General features: G+C 37.1%; 1 protein-coding gene across 1 annotated transcript; it reads left to right on the top strand.

The window, feature by feature from the left end:
* The first annotated feature begins 1,310 nt into the window (after positions 1–1,310).
* On the top strand, positions 1,311–9,763 carry LOC135076159 (gustatory and odorant receptor 22-like). The gene is given in 10 exon segments (XM_063970630.1): positions 1,311–1,334; positions 1,336–1,476; positions 2,305–2,491; positions 3,830–3,928; positions 4,646–4,818; positions 5,133–5,332; positions 5,853–5,998; positions 7,249–7,445; positions 7,968–8,129; positions 9,373–9,763. Coding segments are annotated over 10 exon segments (1,494 nt in total). The 3' UTR covers positions 9,538–9,763.
* Positions 9,764–18,232: the final 8,469 nt, after the last annotated feature.

Genomic DNA, 18,232 nt, shown 5'->3' with positions numbered 1-18,232 from the left:
TTTATAAAAATTCCGCCCGCCTCGCACTCAGTGGGAATTCAACCTTAGACCATCACGAGTTAGCTATCACCCCCTCTTTGGAAAATGGTTTTTCGCAAACAGTATCTCCGACAAAAACACCGGATCAAGACTATTACAAAAGTTGCCACATAATACAAGAGCATTTATTCAAACAGATATAACTTTCAATTTGAACGGGAAAAACTTCTCTCCATTCGAAACACGCGCGAAGCCACTTAACTCACAAAAAAGCGATTTTCATAACAGTTAGTGTAATTTTAAAGCTGGCGCTACACTTTAACAGTGTTCATCTTCAACCCCAGCTATTATTTAAATTATAGCTAGCTACTAGTTTTTGCCTACAGCTTCACCCACGTGAATTTTGATCTGTCAAATACCCAGACAAAAACAATACTATGTTTTTCCCAAAGGTTTAAAATACCCGTAACCTGTAAAAGTAACGGTAATTTTACAACGTAATTTTCAATATTTTTTTTAAAATATTATGTGTCATTGCCTTGCCACTCAATTGTCACAATAAAATTGTTATACAGTAGCTAACGTATTAATTTTGATACAAGTCGCAAAGCCCTCAATTATGAATTTGAGTATGTAATGTTACTTGTACAACCACATAGCGATTGCTATAACATAAAACACACATCATTAAACTTTTACAGAACAATTCAAGTTGCATATCAAGTGTTACATGGCCCCAATCGCTGCATAATGGATGCTCAGCTTAAGCCATGAATACTTGATGCTGAGGTCTGCAAGGCCGCTAACATCTCACTTAGGGTCGTTAAGTGTTTTCGAAGTCGCCATTAGTGTGAAATATGAATTAATGGCGGGCGACGCTGCGGCGTCATCGGTACACGGCAAGGTATCTCAGGATAGCGCCGGCTGTGGAGTAGCCTATAAGTATTTTTGTAGCAAATATCGACTATCACAACATAATTACGTTACCAAGATGTGTTCGGCTGTGCATTATCTGTAACTTCACTTGCTATTTCAAAACAGTATTGTCGTCTTAAAGAACACAAAAAATAATTAAAATCTGTTCATCTTTAACCATGGCGTAGACACTTGTGTTACTCGAAAGTCTAAAGAAACACTTAACACTGAGAAACTAAGCAATACACATAAAGAATCATATAAGCATACCATAAGTCTTCAGCCTGGAACCTAATTTCTGTACATATAAAGTTTTGCTTCTATCTGAAATAGCTTCAAAATAAAATAATACATAGGTGCGACTCCATGACTTTCCATTTACAAACGCGCATAACCAAGTAAGCCGACGGGTGGTCATGATTGATTATGTCGCATTTTGCGTCGCGGCTTCCACGACTCCGGTCGTATCCAACGCTCATCTCTGTCGACAATCACAGATAACCGAACATGGACAAGGAACAACAAATGTTCCGTATACACAACACTAATCAGGTTAACGGGAAACAGAAAAACCCCGGCGAAGTAAGGGAAGGTAAATAGAAACAAAAATACCGCGGAGGACTTTATTACGGAAAACTTTTCAGATTACGTCCGCCAAAACTCTTGCTTTTATGTGAAAGATTGCGGCAGTCTTATCTACTTTTCCAATTAAAATTAGCATTTTAAATGCGGCCTATAGCATTTTAGGGTTTATGATTTTGGTGAAAACTTTTTCAATGTTTTAACCACTTCTTGATGTCCAGCTGTTGTACCACTGTACGTTTATTATCAAATAAAGTATCGTGCTATAAATGGTAATTGTATAATTAACGGTATACGAGTAAAGATAAATATTAGAAGTGGAGGATATATTATGTAGGTATTTAGCAGTAACAGCATTTTATGATTGGCATGTCATTTTAAAATTACTAATTACTCTAAAGATTTTTCAGTAAAAGCTAAATAGTTGTCAAACGAATCAAAACTTTACTATACAAATGTTCATAGATATTTTCTTCGTAACAAAAAACATTTTACTTGTTTCACTGACATCTTTAAAAGCGTTCATAAAAGTCAGAGGTATTTTTATACTTATTCTTTTTTCAACTTCAAGACATGTTTTTGATTTGAAATCTTTCGTACATGTTTTATAATTAGACTTCTTACAGTTTTGTGAGATTTAATCTAAGCATTTAAACTTCTGAAACTTATTTATGTGCTACAATTTAACGAGACGAAAATATATTTCAAACAATACCTAAACACACAATACGTCTGTCAAATTTTAGTAGCAAAGATATTTATACAATGGAAGAGCTATAACAGTGTCAAATTAGTTTCAAAAGCAGCTCCTCCTTTTGATGAGGGTAGTTCGAGTAGAAATTGTGAGAAGAATTTCTCATTACAGAATACGATGCGAAGGATATCTACGGACCGAAGATCACGGACAAGGATGGTGCACTTTTGGATGAACACGACAGCTTCTATCACACCACTAAGAGTCTCCTAGTACTGTTCCAGATTATGGGGATTATGCCCATCATGAGGGTTCCTAAAGGTACACTTTGCTATAAAGGTTTGCTGTGTAATTTTTCAAGACTAGAATAGGTTCATTCCTACTCTTACTGTGAATGTCGTAAGAGGCGACTAAAGGTGACACAAGCTTCCCCATATCTATATCTCTCGGGAGAACGTCATTGAGAGCCGTAACAAACTTGTGTCCGACATTGAAACCTCCTTGAAGGAGGTCTCAGACTGGGGTCGACGCAATTTGGTCCAATTTAACCCTACAAAGACACAAGTTTGCGCGTTCACCGCCAAAAAGTTGCCGTTTGTCGTATCCCGCTGTTTCGAGAGCACTCCCCTAACTGCCTCAGCCAATATCGGAATCCTTGGTGTCGACATATCGAGCGAAGTCCAGTTCCGTGGTCATTTAGAGGGTAAGGCTAAATTAGCCTCGAAGAAGCTTGGTGTGCTCAATAGATCGAGACGGTATTTCACTCCAGCCCATCGTCTGCAACTTTACAAGGCGCAGGTTCGGCCTCATATGGAATACTGTTCTCATCTTTGGGCAGGTGCGCCCCAGTACCAGCTTCTCCCTCTGGACCGCATTGAACGGAGAGCAGCTCGAATCGTTGACTGCCAGGACATTTCGGATCGGCTTGACCCCTTGGCGCTGCGTAGAGATGTATCCTCACTGTGCATATTCTATCGCATGTATCACGGGGAGTGCTCCGAAGAATTATCCGGACTTATTCCTGCCGCCACTTTTCGCCACCGATCTACCCGACAGCACTTCCACCCCCATCACTTAGATGGTTGGCAGTCCACAACAGTACGTTTCTCTAGAAACTTTCTGCCCCGTACAACCAAACTGTGGAATGGACTGTCGTCTGCGGTGTTTCCGGACGGATACGACCTGCAAGCTTTCAAGAGGAGAGCGTATCTTTACCTTAAAGGCCGGCAACGCACCTGTAACGCCCCTGGGTCTGCGGGTGTCTATGGGCGACGGTAATCACTTACCATCAGGTGATCCGTTTGCTCGTTTGCCTCCTATCACATAAAAAAAAAAAATATCCGTCTGGCTAGCATGGACTCCCCATAGGGAAGGGAAATCCTCCATTATTGATAGGTACTATTACTTATTCTGTGATTATGCTCCTGCACTCCTCTCTACTTCACTTTGCGTCATTTGCTGAAAACTAAATGAACTGATGATTACTAAGTAGATGAACAAGACAAGTAAAAATAATTTACAATTAAAATGTCGGACATGTCAGCAACAGCTTCCCTGTTGGTACATATTCAGTGGTTATTGAGTATTACCAATAGGTGATCTGTCAGCTCATTTACCTGTGTCGTGTGCCGTTGTTAAAGAACTTTATATTCCTTACAGATGCCCAAACAACAAAAAGAACAACATTCAACTGGATATCTAAGGCAACACTTTGGGCATACCTGGTGTGGGGACTAGAATGTATCATCGTTGTTAGAGGTATAATGTTATTGTTTGGCTAATTAATTGTTCTCTTAGTATTTAATCTATTTCTTAGGCCTTACTTATGCAACAAATAAAATAGGAAAAGAAATCTCAAATTCAACTGTGTAATAAAGCACAAAGTAAAAGGCAACCCACAAGTGATTTATACTTATTATAGAAATTAGACGTATTAGGTTCATTCGAAAAGTTAAGTTAATTAATGAAGTTCGGAGGAAAACGACTAAGGGCCCAACTAAGTGCTATCATTTAAAAGTCAGTTATGAGATGTAAGACGATTAATTAAAATTAGTCCGACTAATTCCGTTTTCCAGAACCGCAGGCTCAGGCGTAGTTTAATTTTAGTGGGCGCCATGTGTTCATCCAGATTAGAATCGAGATGATTAATTCATGCGATTTGCTTAAATGTTGGTTTCATTGTATTTTCGTTCATGGTTTTCGAAGAAATAAGTCCTTTACAGACGTGAGATGTGAGTTCTAAGACGCTTTAGTAAGTTGTTCACAAAATAAGTGGCTGCGCACTCGATGCGCGTCAAATTAATGATTGTTTTTAATAAGTGTTACTTTAAAATATCTTATAAAGGTCACAATAAGGTGCTAGATTCGGGTAGCTCTCAACTGAGCAATGTGGAAATAATTGAGGGAGGCCTATGTTCAGCAGCAGAATGCCTTGTAGCTGAAAAGATGATAATGATGATGACTTTTCTTTTATAGTGGGCAAAGAGCGCTTAGCGAACTTCCAACAGAACACAAACAAGCGTTTTGACGAAGTGATCTACAACATTATCTTCTTGAGTATTCTCATACCGCATTTCTTGCTGCCCGTTGCGTCGTGGCGCCATGGACCACAGGTGGCCATATTTAAGAACATGTGGACACATTATCAGGTGAGTTACCCCTTTTACCGTCTCGTCCTTTTCAATTAATGTGTGTAATTTTAACATTTTTCATTTATTGAGGACAATATCACGTAATGAACTCATGATTAATTAAACAAGATAATTAGTCTGTCGACTACCTAGAGAAATATATGCTCCTCTCAATAGCTCAAATTGACTAATTTATTAACACATCCTTTATTTATAGCAAACGATACGAGTTATAGTTGTTGATAAAAATATGTTCAAAAACACTATTTGTGTAGGTATTTTTAAGCATTTAAGATATACGATTAGATTTTCACGATTTCATATTTTTTCAGTTGAAATACCTAAAAATCACAGGCACGCCGATAGTGTTCCCAAACCTATACAGCCTGACATGGGGTCTGTGCGTGTTTTCGTGGGGCCTCAGCTTTGCTGTGATCCTCTCACAGCACTACTTGCAAGACGACTTCGAGCTGTGGCACTCGTTTGCATACTACCACATCATCGCAATGCTGGACGGGTTCTGTTCTTTGTGGTGGGTTACTCTCGATATAGGGTCACAAGGCGTGTTTGCGTCCACTACCCTATACGGGTGATTCGTATCCTCAATAAAAACAGTGGAAAATATGCAGACTACACATCAAAGCCACCGACCCGCTGATATAAGTCGGCGACTTTTGACATTTTGTTAAAAGTCATTGAAATTGTCGAAATTATTCTTTTGAAATAAAGCCGCAGATACCGATGGCTCTCGGCGAGCTTGGTGTGTCCTAAATGATCGACGCTTATAATAATATGTCGCTCGGTCGGCATTTTAAATAAAACACGACTCATAGTATCAATATTAGCAAGTGTAACTCAATGAGATCGTAATATCCTTTTCCAAACTGAAGTAGTAACAATTAACACCGAAATAACCCAAAATAAAGCCTGAAAACTTTCACTTAGCTCTATTTTTCTCACACTTACCCTTTTTTCCAGTATATTCTTTCTACATCAAGAAGCTATTACACTTCGTATTAGACCTTTTTCTCGGAGCCTCTTAACTATTGCAGGTACATAAATTGTAACGCGTTCGGGACGGCGTCCCGTGGTCTAGCCATGAACCTTCATAAAGCACTGGAGGCAGAACATCCGGCATTGAAGCTGGCTCAGTACCGCCATTTGTGGGTCGATCTGTCCCACATGATGCAGCAGTTAGGTAAGTGACGAAAAAGGGACGGAAGAGTGATTGCTTTTTGGTGAGAAAATATTTGTAAAATGGAAGTATTTATTACAATTGCGTAGAATAGATGCACTTACCCGACGATAACTGTTTTTTAAGTTGTTCAAATTCACGATCATAAACATCGCATACAATATTCTGTATGTGTACCTGCTCACTATACATATTGTAATAAGGTTCATAGATTACAAAAAAATGTACTGAAAATGACTTAGGTTTATGCAAAAAGTTTGTGTTATTATTATATCTTGGTAGCCAAATGTATTTATTCAAACCCATATTAATTAAACCTGTATCGATATAGCTAGACCGCTTACAATCATAATTTCTTAGTTACAGAATTGCTTGAATTCTTAATCGATGTTCAAAACTTCATTAAACCTATTGAAATTCAATCCACCTCTAGTTTAATCATGCATCGAGTGTTAAATCAGCATTAGCTTTAGTCCTTAAGTTGCATGCACTAAGATAATGAAGATTACCTACTAGTTCCAACACCGCGCAAATCGCCACCTATATATCGTGGCAGGTGCTTCCAATGGCCCAGTGTTTTGTTTTAACGACACGTTTTATGGCCACGATACAAGATATCAAAGCAGTAAACAATATTTTGGAGGCACGTTTTTGTTCTGTACTAGCGGAACAAAAACGGTGTTACATTTTTTATTGACTGTAAATATAGGCATTAATCATTATCAGGAGGCCATTTAAGCTTTCACAAGATTCTGCTAACATTTTTTTGCTACAAAGCATAACTATGCCTACAATAAAGTCGCTCCCCTATTTCGTCTCAGCCATAGGACGTTCACTGCTGAACATAGGCCTCTCCCAGTGCTTTCCATGTTGCCCGGTTGGAAGCGGCCTGCATCCAGCGCCTTCCTCCTACCTTTATGATGTCGTCGGTCCACCTTTTGGGTGGACGTACCACGCTGCGTTCTTTCTTATGTTTTCAGCAACAGATGAGTGATTCAAGAATGGCACTCGTGCGACGCCGGGGCGGGTCACTAGTTTAACAAATAAATATTTTAATCCTCTTTTTATTGCTAATGATGTTTTGTTCGAATTCGAAGTTCGAATTTTAATACACTTATATCTGGACCAGAAATATTTTTTACTTGAAAGTCTACAGGCTCAGATACGATCACAAAACGAATGGTCATGGGATTGAATTCCAGCAGAGGTGGTTGTTTTTATCAAATAATACACATGAATCTCATACATTTCAGGTAGAGCATATTCCAACATGTACGGAATATATTGCATGGTCATCTTCTTCACGACCACCATATCTCTCTATGGGGCTCTATCAGAGATATTGGATTCAGGTCTCAGTTACAAAGAGATGGGGTTGTTCGTCATAGTAGGGTACTGTATGACCCTGCTCTATATTATATGCAATGAGGCGTACCACGCTACTAGAAAGGTCAGTCAGTCAGTATGATACTCGTAGTAACATTTTATGGAACGGAAAATGCAATTTTTCAAACTGAACTTCAGCATTACTTGTTCCTCAGAATCCTCACTACGAGTAGTCTTTAAGTTGGCCGACAATTTGATTGGCTTCTATTCTATAATATAAAAATGAATCGCAAAATGTGTTGGTAAGCGCATCTCTACAACGCGTTGTGACCTAGACCAATTTTACCAATTTTTTTTTTCAATGTTCGTTGAAATCCAAGGATGGTTTTTACTGCGAGAGAAATTCGAATTATTTCCGGGAATACCCTGAAAACAGCCCTTTTTTCACGCGGGTGAAGCCGCGGGCGGAAAGCTAGTTTGTAATAGAAATCAGCCTATACCAAATCGGTGTAATGTGCGTAGGTACTTCTATGTTCTTGTGATTAACAGCCCGACCAAACTATCGGCCGCTAAAATTCCGTAGCGGTTCTCTCTAATATTAAAATTACGATATAATAGATTTTGAACTTTACATCCATGTTTTTAGGTCGGATTTGAATTCCAAGTGCGTCTTCTGAACGTGAACCTCACCACCATAGACCGCAGCACCCAACGGGAGGTGCAAATGTTCCTGGTGGCCATCGCGAAGAACCCCCCAATCATGAACCTGGACGGCTTCACCAATATTAACAGGGAGCTGTTTGCTGCTGTAAGTTAATTAATATTTTTTACCCAATTTTCACTTACCAGTTACGCGACGATAGCCGAACGGTGAAGATTTCAGACTGGCTGACTCGTGATCCGAGGAACGCGGGTTTTAAGCGGAATATTTTTGTGGTGAACCCACTCGTAACGCAAGCATATTTATCTTACTACGAGGGGTTATTAGTAAATTGTTTAAAATAAATTGCTAATTATGTTTGTTAAAAGATATCGAATTTCCAAGTAGTCATTGCTAAAACCTATTAAATCTAGTATTTAAAGCAATTCAAACCACATCTGCCTACTATAGCTTCCTAACAAACCATCATCCAAATGGTGGTGATTAAGCTGCTGTACACGATTTGCACATCTGTTTTTCATGATGGTAAAATTAGTTAGGTAATTTTTCTTTTTCACATTTCATACTTTTATAAGTACATTAAGGCTGGGTTGCATCATCTTACTTTAACTTTAACAAACATCATAAATCGGTCCAACTCCATACAACGTCGGTTATCGTTATAATTACGGTTAAAGTTAGATGGTGCAACTTAGCCTAAGTGGCTTTTTGTGCCACAGTAAATATCACAGGTAACATATTATTTTCCAACCTGTAATTAATGATTTTCATAATCTCTATTTAGAACTTACAAAGTTGTTGAGGCAGACATTTCGCGTTCGATTACCGGAGTTTCCAAACTGTGTAGGCGTGGTAGGTTCCATTGTTATTAGTTATTAGTAACAAATAATGTAATTTGAAACTTTATTATCGCAGGAGATTTACTAGGTAGGTAATAGCCAACATATTAATGGAGTGCTTAAAACTTTCGGCCTAGTGTATTTGCCTAGTACCTTGTTAGTAATTTGTTTAATAGTTGGTCCACAAAATTCTGTTAAATTAATTTAGAATTAACTTACAAAAATGAACCATAATAAAATTGGAACAAGGCTAAAATAAAATAAAAAACAAGTTAAATACATAGTTCAAGTTCAGCAAATAAAACAGTAATGTAGACTATTGGAAATAACCCATACTTCGTGTTTAAATTCGCCATAAAAGCATTACTCCCTACATTTAACCACCCTGTATCCTTCCACAATTCTCTTTCTTTTTGTAGTTTATTATAAGACGAGTTTTAAAAATTTCATAATATACGTTTTTGAACAACCTGTATCCTTCAACAGTTTTTCTTCTTGTAGTTTGTTGGAAGAAATTTACTTACATTTTAACGAACTTTCTTATTTTCCAGAACATCTCCTTCATGTCAACGTACCTCATCGTACTGATGCAGTTCAAGCTAACACTACTACGACAGAGCGCGAGGAAGGCCGTCAAGACCATCGTGAAAGCCGTCGTGAACGCAACGAATGACGCCCCCGATGATGACGTAGATGACGATGATGATGAAGAATGAACAAGTTAAATAATATTTTGATAATAATCAGCACCTCGAGAGAAGATAGCATTCGTGACAGATTCAATTTCGCAATCGTTTTCGGAGCGAAGTAACTACGAACAAAAAATCTAAGTAAAAATCTAAAATAAAAAACTGTCTTAATTATTTAGATCTGTGTACACATATTCGCCTTTGAGCAACAATATATTTTAAGAAAGATGTTTATAACTAGATTCAAACTGTGTGACGCGATTATTTATCTAATTTCAAACTGTAAAATAATACTTTTATATTAATTTGGCAAATGTGAAGTTTAATTGGTAACTCTATATGTGTTATAGAATGCTGTTTGTTTTCCTAACAATAAAATAAAATAAAAATAAAATTAATAAAATGAATCGAGTTTGACATACTTTCGTTTCATCATCATTATTTTACTAGTTTAAACCCTTTTAATAAAATTTAAACATCAAACCTCTTGAGTAATACCTTCTCACAGCTTTTAGGTCCAAACTGGAGCTAAATCCTACAGACTTGTAACATCCAGGTACAAAGTTCATCCCTTAACAAAACTTTTCAGTTTATGCTACACTTGGAGAAACAATATAGTGTAAGTGGCCCCGCTTCATAAACTGCGTCACAATGTTGCAGCAGTTGAGGGATCCTTTGTCGAAGTAAGCCAATCGTAAACAGGTGGGATGGGATGGATTCTTTGAAGTTTAGGCACTGTTTAATGCAGAGCGTCTAAAGGTGTAAAATGAAGGTTTTTTGTGCTTTGTCGCGAGCAAATACTAACTCATCTAATTTTTCTTCCAATTATATTATTGGTATACTCAGAGAATTAGTAATTTCGATGTAGGTAAACTGTTACTGGGACAGAAAATGTGAACTCATTAATTTCTTAATAAACCCTCATTTTTGCAGGGAGGCACTACCTGAATACATCTAAATTATTATTATTTCATGAACATTTTTGTGACTGCATCTATTTAAAAAAAGCCAAGGCAAGCTAAGTTACAAAGTTGTGGAAATACTGTCGTAACAACCAGTCTTAAGTTTTTTAGGGAAAATCGTCTGTGAAAGTTGCCATTATGATGCCAATTTGCTGATTTTATTTACTCGTTCTATTCATTAGGGCGAAAGTAAACATTTTCGAAACAAAGTAGCTGTCCATCTGAGGTGCCATGTTTTATATTCCTCAGCTCAGAATCCCTGGATTTCCAGTCCGCGGTATCAACTCGTGATTTTCCAGCTTTAAATCAGACAGCTTTCAATTATTATTCATTACTAAACATTTTCCAAACGAAAATTACAAGATTTTTCCTTATCTATGTCGCTCGCTGTTTTCCAGTTTTTTTTAAAGATTTTTAGGTTTATTGTAGCTCAGAATCCCTGGATTTCCAGTCCGGTATCAACTCGTTTTCCAGCTGTAATACCGGTTTACTGTCGTCCCGGTCGCCGACCGCGCCCGTGGGACGTCCCATATGATCGGGATTGGATTGGGATCGAGTGGACCTGGATCAAATGCTTGGATCCGAATGATTGCTCGTTATACTCTTTTAAGTTATTGCTGTCGGGTTTAATTGCTAATTTTTGTTTTGTTTAAAAATGGTACGCTTTTTGAATGATGCTGTAAGAAATTAGGGTGTACCTATCAACTTGTTTTAGACAAGGTAGGTATTTGCTAAAAATCACACATTTAATCTAGGGGTGCGCACCGGCCTAATCAATTTATTGTAGTGTGTTGTTTGGATACTTTTTTTTATCCACAACGAGGAAGCTCTTGGCCTGTATCTCTCCTGATGGTAAGTTATCAGTCTCCAACACATCGCACCTGGTCAAAGTAATAAGATGCACCACAGTTTTGTTGGCTTGATATATTTTCGTCCATACCAAAGTACCTAAATCTGATGCCGTAAATAACTGCTTACTAATACAAATATCGTGTTAATAGCGTAAAAGCTAAGTTTCTAAGTTAATTTACAATTCAATAATCCCCCGGATTTGAAAATTGACTTATCCATTCGTAGTTAGTAATCTGACTTGATACGCACATCGATTTATGCAAATGAATTAACCACTATCGAGGGCAATCAGAATAATTAGAAACTATATTAATTGACATCTATAACGCCAGATAATTTTCTATGGAGAGTGAGTAAGTAAGTCTTATGTTGTTTCTCTCACCAACTGGTCCCACCGTCAATTTTCATAAAAAGATCTAGGGGCTTATTAAAAAAAGTTAAACGGGCGTTAATCACTTCTTTAAATTTACATTTTTGTTATAACAACACTACTTATTGTTTAAAACAAATTCAAGTACAATAGGGAAAACATAACTGAAAAATGTTTCCTTTTACAACCTTATTTACCTACAGGACTCAAAACATCCCACAATGTCCCACTGTCGAATCTAAGCATGTATGTTATTAAATACTATAACAAAGTTTTTAACAGTTTCACGATTAAAATAATAGGTCAACCAATATTCTAACCAAAACAATACCAATCCAGACTTCAGACCTAAAAAAATCTAGCACACAGCATAAATTCGTTAACCTAAATCTGATTTGCCTCTCAATATTTCAAAGTCCGATTGCATGAAAAATTCAACTGTCCATGAAATATTGAACGAAGGGTACCTATTAATTGCTGCTGTCCTATTTTTTTTGAATTTATCTTTCGTTTTTTTAAAGGAATAGAATAAAATCTTTATTTGACATAAAACAAAAAATAAATCGTTATTTTATTCCGTATTTATTTTTATTTTTTTTTGATACGTCTTCGATGTTCGCGTGGAATGTAAAACCTTAACCCCCTTATCGATAAAAGTTACACTCTAGTTGAACTCTGGCTTATATTTTTAATTCCAGAGTTCACCCTAGGTGTAACTTTTTATTAATAAGGGGGTAAAAGTAAATTATGGCCTAAGCCTGATTTCTGTCTTTCTAAATGTGATGTAGATATTTGAAAAATATTTAATTTGTAGTGAAATTAAGTTATTTTTAATTTGATAATTTAATGTGATGTGCCTTATTTCCTTCGCAAACTGCATTACATATTTTTTGACAATATTCAATCACAGTGATTCCAGTTTAAATACACCAATACATTAAGTAACATGTCTAATAAAATGCAGCACATACATATAACGATGATCGGTTGAATCGAACCGACTTACGAGACCAATTTATCACACAGTCTACCTATCACCTAGTCCATAAGAAGCTTATTCGATGCAGAAAACTAGCAATTTCCGAGTCAATAAAATGTTCTAGTCACGTCACTAATCCTCGGGCTTCTCGTTTGCAACTATGTGAAGTGAGTTAAGCGTACCCCTATTTTCCTACATCGACCACAAAGTCGCTACGCAATACTGAACCTTATACCTTCAGCCCTAAGAGATTAACGCTATATCCGTCATAGGGGCCGTATATCCGCACTGCGGTAGGAATCTCAAGTTTCGTCAAAGAGTTGGACGAAAAGAAAAACATTTTAGTAAAGTTTTACGATATTTGTAAACAATTGTGGTTTATTGTAAAAGCCGGTAAAGTTAGCTTATTTGTTTACAGCTTGAACTTGAAAATGAAGATCGATGTATAATTAAGTAATTTGCTGAACTTTTCAGAAATTATACGTTTACTTTTTATCTTTTGTGAATGAAATAGTTAACATTGAGCGTTTTTCTTTTCGTTTTCTTCTTCATTCTGCTTAAATACGTTATGTAGCGAGCCAATATTACAACATAATTTATTAATGTAACGCCTGTCCACGCAAATTTTGAAGTCTTTGAGGCATACTTACTGCACTGCACTGTTGTAGATTTACGAGTACTTATACCATCAGATTTGGGGCAACAGAAACATCACCAAGGCCACGAAAACCAGGCTCGTTTATTGCCTAATATTCCCCATTTTCCTCTATGCGTCGGAAACATGGACTCTTCGTGAAACCGAAAGGAAGAAGATTGACGCATTGGAGATGTGGTGCTGGAGACGGATGCTGGGAATATCGTGGACCGAGTTTCGTACCAATGACTCCATATTAAATGAACTCGGCATCAGACAGCGCCTATCAACCACGGTTCAGTCACGCATTTTAACCTTCTTCGGCCATGTATCTCGGCGCAGTAATGACTCCATAGAGCGTCTCGTAGTACAGGGAAAAGTTGAGGGCACCAGACCACGTGGTAGATCACCAATGAGATGGACGGACCAGATCAAGGCCGCAACTAAGTGCTCGGTTAGCGAAAGTACCCGGAAAGCTGCAGTCCGCGAGGAATGGCGCCGTATTACGAGGAACATCACTCTGAATAGTGATTCAAAATATGACCACGACCACTCTGACAAGAGTGTACCGACTGAGAAGAAGAATACCATCAGAACTAAAAGTAGAATACTGCAATGGTCATCTACCTATAAATCACTGAATTATATTGTGAAACAAGGCATTGTTCAATTGCCATCGTAATTACGTACTCCGGGTACATCTTATTACCAACATAGGCTGCAGACGAATCTTAATATGTTAATAGATTGAATCATTAAAGTACAGGCTAAAAATGATGCGATAAAATAAAGAAATAGGCGCATTCTAGTCTGATTATAAACGATAACTTTATCCACATAAAAACATAGATATAGCTCTGAACAGAATCACCAATATGAGGAAAATGGGTTAGCGGTAAAAATAGAAGAGCAACACTGAAAGCTTTGGTCAACCATCGATCGGGCCTATAATTAGAGTTTTATTCTCTACCATCACTGGAATTGGGAAGTTTTGTGACAATGTTATTACCACGTTTGTGGCTTGAAACTCAGTAAAATTCCCTGAGTGTTCTGTAAGGATGGTGATGATATTTTGTATGTAAATAATTCAAAACAAAACTCTTTTTTTCTGTAAACTCCAGGGGTAGATTTCATTGCGCTCCAGTTCACAAATTAGTATTGGCCTAAGGACACTATGGTTTCATTCTGGGCAGCAATTGGTCCAACTTCCATACATGGATTGGCACTATCCTTTGAGTATGTAATGAGGGCTATCGTTTTTATACTTAACAGTTGGCACTCCTGGCGATTGACAGGACCTTACTCTACAGTGGCGCCATCTTGATGAGTGCAAATGCGATAGTCCTCCTACCACTTTCGCGCTCACCAGTTGGTGCCACTGTCTTCGCTACAAGTGACAGGACCTTACTCTACAGTGGCGCTAACTGGTGAGAGCTAAAACGATAGCCCTCATTATGTAGGCCTTGATAGAGTTCTGGATCATGACAAAAACATTCGAAAACAAAAATAAAATAAACAGCTGAGTAGCACCTAACTTTAACCGTAACTATAACGATAACCGGTGTTTTTTGTATGTAGTCTGACAAAATTTTGACGTTTGTTACAGTAAGATGGTGCCACCCAGCCATAATGAGGTATTTTGTTTTTCTCGTAGTCTAAAAGATGTTCTTTTAAAATAAAGCATTATCTTGTTTTTAATGAGCTTCTGCTTTATTTGACTTTAAAATGGTTAAAGTTAATTTACAGAATAGAGTCAAACTTAAGAAATAATCTCAGAAATTCAGGCTTCGTATGGTTCAATGTGACATTATGTGTTAGGTACATAATTAGGTATAAGACATACAAGCTTGGTTGGATTTTCATTATCATTCAAGCTGTAGTGCAAATCCCGTTTTTCGTAAAAACTATTCCTATCTTTATCATAGTAAAAATTCGCAAAATGCTCATATAACTTCTTATGGTGGACTATCAAGCAAACTCTAGAATGATCTAGGCTATAACTCAAACGGCTTGATTCACGAGGAAGCTGGGAGGAGGCCACCTGTTGCTATGGTTACGGAACACCAACTTTTCAATGCTGTTGAGTGAACTCTTAAGTGTTACTAAATATAGTTGAGAATGGTTTGTCCCGGTAGACTTTACTTGTGCTTTGTATAGCTGATATGATCAAATATTCCGTCGAACATTGTCAGCTTTTACAACTGTGTGCGAAAAGGATTTATGTATTTCATAAATGTTTTCCTTTAGGAAGTTGTGAACCTTTTAATTAAACGTTGTTATTTATTAGCCTGATTCATTTGGGGCGTTCAATTTATGTTTAGGTAGCGGTAAAAAAGTAATAAAATAGGCCTACGAAGTGAAATGTTCATTTCTTTAACACACGAATCACCAGATTTTTATGGTTGGTTTTAATAAATGTGTAATTTCAAATTCAAAAAGATTTACCTAGGTACATTCAATAAATCCGTTGTTACTTTTTGTCAATTAATGGACTTTAATTTCGACTTCTCATAAACACAGAAAGCTTTGAGATGATTACAAAAAGGCATTTTTGCAACATTTTTCTTTACTGCTCTGCCCCTTTTAGCTGAGTGACATTATAAACAAACTAACTCTTTAGTTTTATAATATTAGTATAGATAAATAAGAGGTTGCTTAGTCCATGACTCATCGGCGAGCCTCACCTGTTTAATTCAAAAGTTTTGTTTGACTCGCAGGACACAGCCATCAGTGAGTGTGTTCCCTGTGATAACAGGGACTCCCCTGTAATTACCTTAAAGCTTCCACGCCAAGATTGACTTACCTGGTTTGCTAAGGTACCTACATAAAGGTGGTATCTTATGCAGTTGTATTAAGCACTATTTTTCAGTAAAATGTAAGGTTGTTGTGTTGCCGATTGTACCTACTTAAAAATTATGCCTTTTGACTAAAGAAAAACGATAAAACAGCGGGTTTCTACCAATGAATCTACTCTCTAATTCTTTTAGCCTAAGTTACACCATCTAACTTTACGAGTAACTTTGACAAACATCAAAAATCTGTCAAACTCCATACAAAAAGCACCGGTTATTGTAATTGTTACGGTTAAAATAAGGTGATGCAACACAGCGTTAGTGTTGTACAGTTTCTGAAAAAGATTCTGGTTTCTCGAGATGAATAACGCATAGTCAGTCTCTAATACCATCCGTTTGTAGTATTTCTTGAAAACACCCAATATTAATTTGCAAATGGATGAGTTATAAATGAAACTAAGGATAGATTTTACATGTCAAGTTCGTACATTTAAAGTTTCATTTGGCACGTGACACATAAGATAGCCAAGTTTACCATAACACTTTGAACAGGCCCCACGAAGTTGAAGCTTGGGACACGTTAATTATTTTGACCCTTATCCCCACTATGAACGCAAACATTATAAGGGGTACACCTTAATGTATGACCCATACTTCCAGAGGTCAATTGGTCTCATTTCTAATAGAGGTAACGCAATGATTAAAATTTTGTAGCGTTAAGAGTTGAAATTATTACCAATTTCATCTAAAAATGCAAATGTGTCTATTTTTGTATTTTTAGAAGCTGACATTTCAAGCTAAACACTGTGTCGTTTTATCTTCTCTGTAAGGCTATTTTGCAACGTAATGAATATTTTGGTATTCGGTCGACTGTACATATCAAATTGTAGAGATAGATGAATCTAAAGAGATTTAGTCTTTAATCATTATAATCCAATCTATTCCAAGTGTGTAACTCTGTTCCAAAATCTACGAATAACTTACAACATCCGTGTTATGCTCCCATAATCTACATCTTCATTTTACACAAACCTAAAAATTTCACATTTGAAATGCAAAAAGAAATAGCTTGTCCGGATTACCCGGCCGACCCACAAGCGGTATTAGAGAGCGGTAATCTGCCAAGACGGGCCCAACCGCTCGCGTACGTAATTTGAAGCGATCATCTTGTTGGGTACTAGATTCATTTGTCTGTCTGTAAATATTTTCGAGTACTCCCACACGTAAATGTATGTAGGTATAAAGCTGTGTCCTTTACCAATGTACACGAGAGATGAAGAGAAAATAGAGATGTGACTCGAGTGAAATTTATATAGTGTTAAAAACGATACTCTATTCGTGGTATATGGTAGTAAGTGCTGTAAAAACGGAATTGGCAATTTAAATTACACAGTTCGATATTACTGATAGGTACTATTTATAATACAAAACTATCTACTTATTATTTGTGAAGAAAATTCTTCAGGAAAACAAAATTGTAGCTTTTATTGTTAGCAACACAAACGTTATCTACGTTTGTATTTTTCTCACAGCAGAAACATCTCTGTTTGATTTGATTGTAGACTAGCTTAAAACTATATTCTAGAGTGCAATACAGAGTTACGAAAGCTCCTCACCTCGTTTCGGCATTTAATTCCCAACGTGACCTAGGTAAGTAGGTGCTACCGTAGTTGGAAGGACACTGAAGTTACCTGTGGCGTATATGTTGGGTGGACTTTACGAAGTTACCTGCAGGTAATTGGGTCCCCTCGGTGATGGTCGAAGTGTTTACTTTAGTAACCAATTCCTTGGGATCTAATCAAGTTGTTGCACCAACTGATTCTAAAGCTGACTGACTCTTTCAATTTCAATTCGTGATCATCTTTATTGGATTGGGACTATTCCCACCTCTCGTTCCCACCACTGTAACTCCTGTATAGCCAGAATTTACAGCTTGACCGCCATAAAAACCCAACCAATGAAGGTCAAGTTTGTCCTTATCTTTATTGGATCTTATGACGTCCATTACCTAATATACGCTTCCCGCGAACTAATATTTATTTATGTATTCTGTAATGCTAGATTTGATGCTAAGGCGATCTTAATACCTTCAGGTAAGTATACTGAACACTTTGAACTAAAAAATCGTTAATG

Source organism: Ostrinia nubilalis, chromosome 11 (genome assembly GCF_963855985.1).
Source record: "Ostrinia nubilalis chromosome 11, ilOstNubi1.1, whole genome shotgun sequence".
NCBI classification, from domain to species: domain Eukaryota; kingdom Metazoa; phylum Arthropoda; class Insecta; order Lepidoptera; family Crambidae; genus Ostrinia; species Ostrinia nubilalis.
Note: the sequence above shows the minus strand (reverse complement) of the source record. Positions and strands in the feature narration are given on the sequence as shown.